A 12,867-nucleotide genomic window follows, 5' to 3' on the forward strand; every position below is an offset into this window, starting at 1 on the left:
GCACCTTCGTTTTCATTTATTATTATTATTATACAACAAGTAGTATTGTACGTAGTGGAGAGAGGGTACATGGCAAAAAAGGAGGAAAATAAGAAAATTCTGAAACAGTGAGGTGAATACAAAATAAACATGTTCCAAATTTATGGGGTTGATATTCAGCTGATGGGGCATGCATGCTGCTGCTGCTAACTTTTCATGCTTTGCTTAAGGCTGCTTTCATTATTATTGGAATATATACACATGTGTATACGTGTTTGTATCTCATTTCGTGTTTTCTTAATTAATCACATTGGTAATTTCCGCGTAAACATATATAAAATACTTTAAAATCTCTTTCCTCTCTTCATTATACTGTTACATTATAAAACTCCATGCATTAAAAAAGAAAAGGGGGGTAAGCAAGCATGAAACGACGTAGCACGATCTGCCTGGATGAATGCATGAAACGATAAGAACGGGATACACACACAATATGTGCGTACGCAATATATTTATGATGGAGATGCGGTGAATATCCCGTATTCTTTTGTGTGTAATACGTATATCATATACATATACATAGACAGTATATGTGCGTGTGTGTGTATATATATTTAAGTTTTCTTCTTATCTTTTACCTTTTTAATTAAAATCCCCTATTCTTTTAGTTATTATTCCCCGGTACAAACTTGTGCACATGCCATGTTACCAACAGTGTAGCTTTGTGTTTTTTTTTTTTTAAGAACAATGGAAAATAAAGAAGAAACCAATTTATTAATGGCCTTTGTTTCTAGCACTAACAAAATGTTGCATGTGCTTCACAAGTACGTACGTAGCAAATGACACTTAGCCTTTCGTTCGTCAACTGGCGTATTCCTTGCCTCTTCATAGGAGATTAAAGATCCAAATGTCCTCAACTATATCCTCAAAAATAAATAAAGCATTCAACAAATTATTGCAAATTCAGAGCTCCAACCCACAACGAATGGGTCCATTTTATGCAAATATTGAGAAACAAAACAAAAACAAAAACAAAAAAAGCAGATACAAAATCTAGAAAGAAGAATATTAAGCACATAAAAGAAGAAAAAAGAAAAAGGAGCATTCGTCAGTGAGTAACAAATACTGCGGCTTTTACACCACTCTATTCTTCAACACTTTAATTTCACACATAATACTTGGAAACTTTTTTCAGAAAATAATATATGTACGTGCACATATAACTTCTGACGAATATTATTTGTGCTGAATGGAAGCGACTGTTCCAACCAATCCTGCATAAAAACAAAGGTACTGCAACAATTATTAGCAATGACGCAGACAATAATGGACTTGATTTCCCCTACTTCCTAAATTTTCCGCGGAGCATCAGAAAAGTAAATCGAGACAAATCCCAAGTGACTCCAAATGATTCACCAAGTATGAATAGTTCAAAAAATAGGACACATCCTCATCATCTCAGACGCCCTTCCAAATTGTATACTGCGGCAGCAATCAGGAACTTGCTATCACAAGCACCAACTTAACCAAAAATAACCCAACAACTGCCAAAGTCCAATAATGGTTTAACCCAAAAAATTTAAAGAAACAATGATAACTTAGCCGGATTTCCCTTTTGGTAATTACTAAACCAAAGGTAAAATGAAAAAAAGAAAAAGAATATGAACTTTCTCCTCTCTTCCCATGGGTGAAAGAAATCAGAAAATACGGCGACAACCGTGCAAGAGCATTATTTCCATATGGAATTGACTCAGCATCGATCAGGCATATCAAACTTGGCAGGTATATCTCATTTATTTGTAAAATTGGCGTGCCATCATTTCTTATTATCAACTGTAAGTGGACGTTGAAAAGAAAAAGAGCTCCTATTTTGGAGACGCACAGCAATCACACAACAGACTGGATGCCTGCCTGCCCAATTTGGTACAAGCACAAGCAAGCAATCTCATCTTCACTTGAACTTTCTGCTGACTGAATCATAGCTTGGGACATTTACAACTGTGAACGGTCAGGAGAGCTAATGAGAACCAGAACCGCTAATTAACCAAAACGAAATGGTTTATCATTTTAAAACAAAAACTAAATCTGATCGTACCCTTTCCGTATGATGCCATTGTCAGAGATGAAGATATAAGCCTTTGAGCAACAGCAGAAATATCCTGTGCCTTAATGTTGTCTATAAGCTCCAAGAAGAAATCCACAGAACTCCTAAGGAATGATGAGATTTCTATTAGTACAAGAGTATTCATAACAATCCTAGCTTCTACAGAACACATATCCAAGTTAAGAACCAGTCTCAAGGGCAAGGTTAGCGTCTAAACTAGCAAAGGTAATCCATCTGCCCAGGAACAACCTTTCTTTTTGGTTGGTTAAAACTATCAAAGATAGTTCAACCATCTCATCAGATTTGCTTGCAGTTCTTAGCGATAACTCAGGATTGCACTTGAAAATGTTCTGGACACGTATCAGACAAGTCAAATAATCTGAAGCATCCCAAGATTACTGAAGATTTCAAGACCTAACCGAAGAAGATAATGCAACACCATAAATGCATGCATTTCACCAATGAGACCAGAAAATCAAGCTGTTCAATCTAATGTCAAAATTATACTGGCTACCCACTTTTAGCTAAGTCTTTATACGCATTTCAACTATAAGCTAATTCCTGGCCACCTATGGAATTGAAATTGAGAGTACTTGGACAAATTCCAGAACTTTACTCAGCATGGCAAGTGAAGGGCATAACCACAAATGCTTTTTACCCTGTGATTTAACAAAAAGGATCCTTTTAGAAGTCATATAAAGCAATTTACATGAATCCTTATGCTCCTAGTGGTAACCCTTTGGACCAGATAGGACCTTCTTGCCTTACTGATTTTTACACCCATTCCCCACCACAAAAAAAAAAATCCTGGTAGTAATCTAAAAATCAAGAAGCACCAGTCACATAGATGATTTTTTAAACCTGCCAATTTGAATATCACAAGAACTGAAGCATGTGATAGAACAAATGCAAGACGAGCACTTTTTTGGGAGGAGAACCTGGTAGATTTATAGTTCTCTCAAGCAAGCATCTGTTAGTTCATTTGAATTAAAAAGGAAAAGAAAAAAGCAGTATTGAGGTCATACCTCCTATTATATGTCAGAACCTGCCTGCCAATGTCTTCTGAAGCAACAATCTACAAGAATGCAATTCAAAGAACAAAAAAGTTTGGAGTAAGATTATTTTTGTTGACAGATTGCAACAGTCCCTAGCCAATGTTTTTTTGTAAAAGAATACCAGGTAACTAAATTGTAACTTAAACCAACATATTAAAAAATCATTACCCTGGATTCCAAATTCATTAAAATGGCAGATTTTGTTGCATTTTTAGCACGGACTAGTTCTTTTGGGTCAACTGCAAAAAGCAGAGAACCAAGAGAGTATCAGTAATAGGCTCCTACCAATCGAATAATGACAACACTTAATACCCATCCAAGAAAATGCTAAAGAAAACCTTGTCCTGGTGTGGCAAGTGACTCAAGCTCTTGGCATGCCAAATCAACAGCTTTCGACACAAAATCAGAATCCTGAATTCAGAAACATAAGCATCCTAAAGGGGCATATTATGATATAATTCAAAAAAACTCAGAATAAATTTAGCAAAACACAGGAGTTCCACTCCCCTTAAAGGCCCAAGGCCCAGGGGAAGCACTTCAACTCCAAAAACGGAAAAAACAAAAAAAACAAAAAAAAGACCCAAGCAAAATACATTTTCTCCCTTCCATATAAATAGAAACTAAAAACCGAAGGCAGATAGTAACTGTGTTGAGAAGATAAAATGGAGATATATATATACATGTGCATGTTCACATCAACGAAATGAACATAAAAGAAAAGAGTAAATTTTTCACTAAAATGTATCTAATTAAATGAAAAAGAAATGGTGCATTACCATAATGAGAATCAAATTAGACTAACAAAAATGAAAGTTCAAAGAAATTGAAAATAGTCCATTTGCAAACAAAGGGCTAATGTATGTGTAAACAGAACCATTTCTAACTGAATGAATAAACCTTCAATTTGCAAAACTAAAAGATTTTGATGGTTTCACTATGATAGATAAATATTGGTTGCCACGTTCATGTAGATTGCAGACAGATAGGGTAGTGGCTTACAGTGGTAGCTTGAATACCAAATATGCCAGTATGGTTGTAGATGTTGCTGAATGCTGAAAATGATTGCACTTGTGGATACACAGTTAAGACACGAAGATCTGTTCATCAGATCAGCAAAAGTCTCTCATCCAAAGGCTAAGGAGAAAAAGGCAAATAACACATAACTTCTTCAAAGGACATATCCCATCAAAGGACATATCCCATCAAATAGTAAATTTTACAGATAAATTAACAAAAAGGAACAATTCTTGGTTTGTCAACCCCAGTCACCAAGTTCTGGTATGCTCAAAGCAACTTACATAGCCTTGAGTACATTCCTTTTCCAGGGCCACCAGCTGAGAACGATCCTCCTCCACCCATTAGCATCTATAATAATATTAGATTATGTTAATGCGTCTTAAATCACTTTACCAGCAAAACATAACCAAATAAAAATTACATATATTTTTTACTATTTACCAAACAACAACAAGGTGCTAGTCACTTCATAAAAATAAGAAGGAAATTTATTTTGTGGTAGTCACAAAGAACAAATATCAAGAACCTGAAGAACAGTCAGAGTCATAGCATCCTTTACTTCGTGCCAGCCACCAGGAAGTTCAAATGCAATAGCAAAATGAGTCTCTTCCTACAAGGGAATACTTTAATTAAGACCCCTAGATGGACGAGACAATTACAGAGACTACATTTTAAAATGGATACTCAATGATATAAAGACATGCATTCTACACTGGCTATTTATGATACATACCCCTGAGTCAGCTTGACAACGATAATCACCTCCTGTGTACACAGACTTTGGTTCTTCAGTATGAGGAACTTCAGGCAGGTCAGACAGAAGAGGTGTTGCAACAGATAACAGTTCCTCATGTTCAACACCTGATGCTGCAAGTATAATTCTAGGAGCAGTGTAGTTTTCCTGAAATTTTCAAAATCTCAGTGTAAGAATGCAAAAGCAAATATCCATACAGAAATTAAATTAAGGAAAAAGTGACAACCTATAAAAGAAACAAATGTCAGATTAAGGTATAAAGTTTGCCTAGCCTTACAGCAACAAATTCCTCCAAAACTGAACTGTTTAATCTATTTATTGCAGATTCTGGTGCTAGAAGAGGATTTGCCAGAGCACCAGAATAACCAGCAGAATGTATTGCCTCCAAAAGCAAGCCTTGAGGGTTTTTGAGAGATTCACTAATGTCGGCTTTCATTTTCTGAAGCTGCAGATGGTAAAGATATTCTATTAGAGCATTTAAATTTAACACCCAACAGAAACCATTAGGAAATACATTAAGTTTTCCTTACCTGTTCATTGACCTCCCAGTCCAGGAAAGCAGGGTTCCGTACACAGTCAATAAGTAGCTCCACCATCTCAGGAACATAGGTCTTCAGGGCATCAAAGGTATACCCCATCAGCTCCCGTGAAGCTGAGGCTTGCACCAGGCCACCAATTGCCTCCACTTCCCTGACAATTCGCAAATGGCTTCTGTTTGTTGTGGACTTGAAAGCCATGCGCTCAAGCAAGTGTGATGCACCAAAAGAGACTGGCAACTCATAGATTGAACCACAATCAACATATAAGCCAATAGAAGCTGTAGGAGTCTGCTTTTTCAAACAAAACCAAGCAGAAACTATATTAACAAACTAGAAAATAATTTCTGCAAAAAGGGAATTAAAGCAGGACGTAGGTTGTCAGCAAAAGGATAAACCGCATGCTAACCACTGAGGTCTCAGATGCAATTCTGACACCATTTGGAAGAGTTGTCACTTCTGTTTCCCCTGGTTTAACATAATCAGGCAGTGGAGGTGGAAAGATGACATCCGAAAGTGGGGAGCCCAGAGGAGACAAAGATTTGGAATGTTCCCCTGTCAGCCATGTGAAGAGACCACGTGTAGATGATGATTCTCTAGCAAGAGTGCTAGAACTTGCAAATCGTGCAGGTGCCCAACCGCATGTTCGGCCCTATTCTCAGAGTTCCATATTGACTTAGAACGTGGCACATTGACATTCATTATAAGTAATCAGGGAGTAATACTAAGACAAAAACATTGCAGATGTTTTTGCATATAATATAGGTGAAAGAGAATACACACACAAATATACTTATCTTTAAATTATCTAACTGAACCATTCAAATACTACCAGATCAAAATGGATAGTTCTACTAAAAAAAACGTCAAAAGGGATGACTTTTATGCAGGTTTATCCATTTAGCAGAATATCAAACCTCTGCGTGCTATTTCTTGACAATGAGACTGGGTAGCAGTTTCACATGGCCCCTTATTCAAACAAATCCCTTTCTTACATGAAGGTACAACACAAACAAGAGGACACAAATATAGTATAGGCAACATTCACATAACCAGAACTGAGCAAGAACACATACAATTCTGATTTTGTTCAATAGCTGCATTTCCACAACTTTCAAATGCATCACGAGAATGCCTTCAAGAGAAGGCCTTTTCTGACATCACAACATTCAAAGGAAACTATTCATAACCAATCCAATCTTCGACCAAATGAATGCGTTATTTTCTAGGCATAGAAAAAGCTCAACCAGAAAACCGTGCAACATATCGAATATCCTAGAGAGTAAAAAATCAGCTTTTGTAACCAGAAAACAAAAACCTATCCAAATTATAATATCTACTCAAGCTAATCGCTTTATATCAGCACCCAGAAAATAACAACGATTAACTAACATTAAACTCACAAAAAAACAAAAATCACTGAAAGTCAAAAAAGGAAAAAGAAGAAAAAATAAATGAGAGATTAAATGAAAACCACGGGATTGTAAATGTAAAAGTCGCGTCCGAATCGAAAGGGATTCCAGTCCGGGGATTGAGAAATTGATACTAACCTTGAGAGCCTGGAGGCGGGAAGCTGTGATTCTGTACATGGGGACCTTGGATCACCGTGAAAACTCTAGTTGGCCGGAGAAATGGCCGATTTGGGGCGGTAGACGAAAGAGGGAAGGGCGGGTGGGTTGTGTCCCCGTGAGATGAGGTGCTTGGCAGGTGAAAAAACCTTGGTTTACTTGTGCGAAGTAAAGCAGCATAGTGGCGAGAATCGGGCCGGGCTGCGTAAGGTTTAGTCTTGCTTCAGATGGAGGAGCTTGAGTTGGGCCTAAATCTTACTTAAAAAATCTCAAACACGGAGTTTAGGGTTTCAGCTTCTGGCAGGAGTTTCTTTACCAATTTGGGTTCATATTTTCAACCATTTTAATTACTAAAAAAGTAGATAACTTACCTTTATAAAGTACGATTAAATTTGTGTACTTTAAAATCTAAACTACTTTTGGTATTGGGTTGGTTATCATAGGTGAGGAAAATGAGTTATACATGGATAAGATTTTTGGAAAATTATATGCTTGATAAATAATACAACTTATGTGGTGATTATAATACTAATAATATTGACGACCACAGTAAAAAATAATAACTACAAATAAATAATGATGGAATCACAATCACATTATTAATAATAATTATATTAACAGTAGTAAACGAGATGATAATAACAATAATAATTATGATTATAGGTATAGTAAACGAGATAATAACATGTACAATAACTACAGAGATGACAATGATGATGTATAATTACTAGAAATTAAATTCATGTTATCAATATATTTGTAATTTTTTATATAATGACAAAAATTTCATAACCCAAGTTTTGATAATGAGATAATGTATGAAAATCATTTATGATTCTCTTAACAACACAACTATAATCCTATGTCAAGTAGAGTTTTAACAAATAATAGTTATTCTTCATATCAATCAATTAGAATGTTGTCTTAATAACTATCAAATGTTTCGTTTGGATGATGGGTAATTAACGTACGGTATAATAATATCATGGTTTTATCTTATTTTGATCAATTTGCAAAAAAATGGTATGGTTATTTGGTGGTATTTTATCGTAATTTTAATTATTATTTTGACAGATTTTGCAAATCACCCTATCAGTGATTTTTTTTATGGTAAGATATTTGTTTTTTTCATTTATACCCTCACCATACGTGGGAAGTTCCATTTAGACACTCCTCTGCTTTTTTCTTCTTGTCTCATCTCTTCTTCTTCTTATTCTTCTTTTTTCCTTTCTACCCGAACTTCTCTTCTCTCTCACTTCCTCTTCCGTCTGCATCTCCCCTTTGCGCTATCGTTGTGTCACGCAACACCGCTCGACTCTCCACTCTCGGCCGTCGATGCTGCTCGGCCCCCCTCTCTCTTCCTCTCACAATCGCGTCTCTCTCTCCTCTCTTTTTTTTTTTTTCTGTTAATTACATATATATACATATACATTTATATGTGCATTTATACACATAATAATCTTGAGATTTTGAGAACCATTCGCCTACAAATATGTTAAAAGTCTTACCCAATATTTTTCTAATGATATACATATAATAATAATATTAACAAAACATTAACAGTTCCATCTTAAATTAATTTTTTTTCCAAGGATTTTACGAAATCTTCTTCCGAAATTAAATCGACTACACCACCTGTCCAACTCATAGTGACACCACAACAGTTCCTAGAATATCCCAATACGTAAGCACTGTTAATACCAATTGTGACGAGAAATGCTGTTTGTAAATTACACGAACAAGAATAAGAAGAAGAAAAAGAAGAGATGAGCTCAAAAACAACCCGGAAGCTTGACGAGCTTCATGAATTAGAATATCCATAATCAGGAACAGAAAATTGTAAGAAAATTCTCAGAATCTTACAGCATCAAACAAACAGAAGTTTTCAGAACGAAATTCCCACAAACCAAACAAAGAAAATCTCTTTTTCTTTATGTTCGTGTGTGTATATATATATATATGTGTGTGTGTATATATAATTAAATAAAAAATAAATAAAAGATAGAAAAGAAAAGTAAAGAAAGAAATGAAAAATTGAAGTTTTAAAGAAATTTTTATATTCACAATCAAAAAATTAAATTTTTATTTTTTATAACAAATTTTTTTTACTATTTTAAAAAAAAAATTCATTAAAAATTATAATTTAAATAATTTTATAAATGAATTTACTGAATTACAAATTAAATAAATATTTTATTTATTTATTAATATATATAATAAATTAAATAAATATACAACAATATCATTATATCAATTCAAATAAAACAGTTATCATTATCATATATTAATACACAATCTTTTTAAATATAATATTATTATTATCATATTATGTTATTACCATACAATATTATATATTAACGAATCATCATAAAATTTATTCAAATAAAATATAAGAGTTTTATATCAAAATTTTTTAATATATATATATCAATTATAATTATATTGATTTTTTATCGGCACATGAAATAACTGATAGTTGGATAAAGAGTTTAGTCACTGAGATTCAATTTCATATGAATCAATATTCGGATATAAGTTATCCCATTTTTCGTTCTTGTCAACCTTGATTTGAGCTCCCAATTCCCTTCCTGCCAACATATTAGCCCGTGCCAGCTCAGTTCACAAACACTCTTCTTTGGGATCATTCTCCACCAATTAAGACTAATAAAACCTAGCGACAAACAGTTCTTGTTATTTTTTTAAAGAAAGGATTTTTACCAACTTAGTTTCTTGAGGAGATAAATACTAACAGTAGCTTTAATATATACTGTTATTTAATTGTAAAAAAAACTAATTTTTTAATTTAATTATTTTATATAGTAACAGAAGAATTCATAAATTCAGAGAAGTAAACATCAAGTCAGTACGCAGTAGTTAGTCTGAGGCTGAAAATAGAATAAGTTAACATGCACACACCGAAATTTGAAATGGCTTGAGATGTTGAAGCTCTAAGCTCAAGTTGGGTAGAAATAAACATTAGTTGATGAATTTATTCAATTCCTAAATTCTTTTACAAAGATTGAAAATATTAAATTTTATAATATAAAAATAAAATATTTTAAATTACGCTCAATTATAATATATATTATGAATTAATTTTTCGTACTTTTTTAAAATGTATATATTTCAAAATATAAATAGTATATATTGATTTTTTCTTTTTTTTTTTTAAAAAAAAAAAGTAAAAACTATGTTGTTATAAAATTTCTTGCAAATTATTGATCAGAAAACATCTCTATGTTATAATTTTCTTAAAAATAGAGAAATAGAAACAAAAACAAAAAAAAAAAACAAATGGATATGTTTGTTGAAATGAGGATAAAATATTCTGATTCTCTCGCAGGAATGTGTATCGTAACAGTGGAGAAAGTGAGTGGCTATTGGTTTTAGTTGATGAATTTAGAAGCAAGTGGGTGGAATTTTGGATGATGGAAACACTTGTTGAATACTGTAGGATTAATTCTATTCTCAGTAATATTCTCTTGGGTGTCTGTTGTGTATGCATATATACTTGAGGAAGCTCAGTTTCATCACAAGGAAGATGAGAATGGCAGCATTAAGGTTGAATGGCGGGCGATGGACGGCTTTCCATTATCAGCAGTTTAGGAAGGAAGCCAGATTTCCATGGCCAAAAGGTTAGAAATAAGTCCTCTAGAACTCAAGAATAAGATCTTTATATTTGTATATAATAACGAAAATATAAACAACTCCCTGTTAGGTCTAGCGATATCTCAGAATTCATTCAAGTTAAAATGCCCAACTTTCGAGTATTGTTACCAAATGAGGAAGGGAATTGGTGTTAGTGGGAGATATTCACATAGAACATCACCAAATTTGGGAATGGAAATTCTTGATGCGTGGGATGATGAGTATGATGGTGTGATTGTTGATCCTCAAAACTTGCCATCAACTGCTAATGCTTTTGCCTCAGCTATTCGCATGTCACTCGTCAATTGGAAGATGCAGGTTTATTTTTAAGTGAATATTTTATAATATTATTTATCTACGTATACAAAAGCTTCTTAGTAATTATTTAAGATTTTTTAACGTGGGTAATTGATTTAGGGAAAAAAAGGAATATGGCTCAAGATATTACAAGAGCAAGCAGACCTTGTTCCAATTGCAATTCAGGTACTCTGTTTAATTCAAAAACTCATCATCAGTATCTAGTTCAGAAAGTATAACCTACTTATTACAAATTTTACGAATAATATCTTATTCTATACATAAAGAAAAAAAAAAAAAACAAGAACGATTAAATTCATTTATTGAACTTTTATCTAATTCGAATATTTTGGAGTATTTAGGAGGGATTCAATTATCATCACGCTGAACCGGGTTACGTCGTGTTAACACACTGGATTCCTAATGAACCCTCTATGCTTCCTCCTTCTCCTTCTCATCAAATTGGTGTTGCAGGATTTGTTATGAACCAAAAAAATGAGGTACCAATTAATGTTTCATTAATTCTTTTATAATTTTTTTGTTAAATTCATAAATTTTATTAAAGGTAAACTCATATCACATATAATTAATCACAGATTCTTGTGGTGAAAGAAAGACGTCCTTACAGTTGCTCTAACATATGGAAATTGCCTACTGGTTGTATCAACAAGGTAATTATTATATAAATTTATGTAACGGTGCAAAATTTCTTTCTTTCTTGTAATATGATCTTTTTATTAGTCCGAAGATATATTCGCTGGAGCTGTAAGAGAAGTGAAAGAAGAAACCGGTGTAAGTACATAATCTTATATAGATTTATTTATAAACTACTAAATACTTTTATATATATATATATATATATATATGCATGATCTTCTTATCCTTTCGGTTATTACAAGTAGTAAAGAATGTGCTGCAGATTGAGACAATTTTTCTAGAAATGGTTGCTTTCAGGTAAATATATTTATTTGTATACAATGTTCATATATATTATCATCATCTATTTATAATCAGTACCTGGGTATATGAATTAATTAATACCCTTTTGGATTTTTGTGTAAAATTAATTTGAAAGACACGTCCACCTGGTAGCTTTCGAGCAGTCAGATTTGCTGTTCGTCTGCATTCTCAAGCCATTGTCCCATGATATCAGAATTGACGAGAAGGAAATTCAAGCTGCCAAGGTAAATAAACTTAATTTAAAAAGAAATTAAAAGCTTTCTTCTTAATTAATTTAATTAACCTGATTATATATGTAATTAATATATATTTCTGGGACGATTATAGTGGATGCATGTGAGCGAATTGATTGAGCAGCCGTTGTACGGAGAAGATGAAATGTCAAGAAAGATGATCGACAGATGCATTGCAGCTTCTGAAGATGGTGAGTATGGTTTCGTTGCTCATCATTTGGCTTCAAAACTTGATGGCAAACCTTCCTACTTGTATTATCATGCTTCTAATTCATTTAACGACGTATAAATGCATGTACTGCATCTCTGGTATTACATGCATATATTCATATATATGTTAAAAGAAAATAATACATATACATATATGGGATGTTATTCGTCTGATAAATTTTATACATGTGTACTCTAAAATTTTAAACAGAATTATACATAATAATATTTATATTTCATTGTTCCTGGTAAATTTTTTATATTAAAATTAACACCCATACTATAATTATGTGATTGTTAATAAAAAAACAAATACGATTAAGAAAAACACAAACGAATCGGAGCTTATTACTAGTCCAACTTTAATCTTTAATAAATTATTGAATGAAGTATTTTCTTTCAAATGAAAACTCAAAAGATCATCTTTGGATTTTTTCCTAATTCTTGTCTTCTTAAAGAATATGTATCTTTATTATTATGGATATTTTAAGAGAGAATAAAAGTAA

The 12,867-nt window shown here is 33.0% G+C and overlaps 2 protein-coding genes across 3 annotated transcripts; one reads left to right on the plus strand and one right to left on the minus strand.

Annotated features, from left to right (window-relative positions):
* Positions 1 to 1,377: 1,377 nt before the first annotated feature.
* On the minus strand, positions 1,378 to 7,164 carry LOC110812446 (mitochondrial-processing peptidase subunit alpha-like). Of its 2 annotated transcripts, none has more exons than XM_022039230.2 (13): positions 6,996 to 7,164; positions 5,855 to 6,097; positions 5,440 to 5,736; positions 5,187 to 5,354; positions 4,889 to 5,056; positions 4,682 to 4,765; positions 4,437 to 4,503; positions 4,138 to 4,235; positions 3,477 to 3,549; positions 3,307 to 3,377; positions 3,109 to 3,158; positions 2,075 to 2,187; positions 1,378 to 1,977 (listed from the first exon to the last, which is right to left on the minus strand). In XM_022039230.2, the coding sequence occupies exons 1-13, from the start codon at positions 7,032 to 7,034 to the stop codon at positions 1,931 to 1,933; spliced, it is 1,518 nt and encodes a 505-aa protein (XP_021894922.2). In that variant the 5' UTR covers positions 7,035 to 7,164; the 3' UTR covers positions 1,378 to 1,930. The 2 variants fall into 2 exon arrangements, 1 of the variants encoding a protein (XP_021894922.2); XR_015813369.1 differs by lacking the exon at positions 1,378 to 1,977 and adding an exon at positions 2,333 to 2,433.
* Positions 7,165 to 10,528: 3,364 nt separating this feature from the next.
* LOC110812419 (nudix hydrolase 8-like) lies at positions 10,529 to 12,548 on the plus strand. The gene is made up of 9 exons (XM_088207522.1): positions 10,529 to 10,648; positions 10,732 to 10,979; positions 11,079 to 11,144; positions 11,321 to 11,458; positions 11,555 to 11,629; positions 11,700 to 11,750; positions 11,878 to 11,912; positions 12,034 to 12,142; positions 12,246 to 12,548. Exons 1-9 carry the CDS (start codon positions 10,555 to 10,557, stop codon positions 12,438 to 12,440), a joined length of 1,011 nt encoding a protein of 336 aa, XP_088063648.1. The 5' UTR covers positions 10,529 to 10,554; the 3' UTR covers positions 12,441 to 12,548.
* The last annotated feature ends 319 nt before the right edge of the window (positions 12,549 to 12,867 follow it).

The sequence above is a fragment of the Carica papaya genome, chromosome 7 (assembly GCF_054855325.1).
Source record: "Carica papaya isolate Zhongbai chromosome 7, ASM5485532v1, whole genome shotgun sequence".
NCBI lineage: Eukaryota > Viridiplantae > Streptophyta > Magnoliopsida > Brassicales > Caricaceae > Carica > Carica papaya.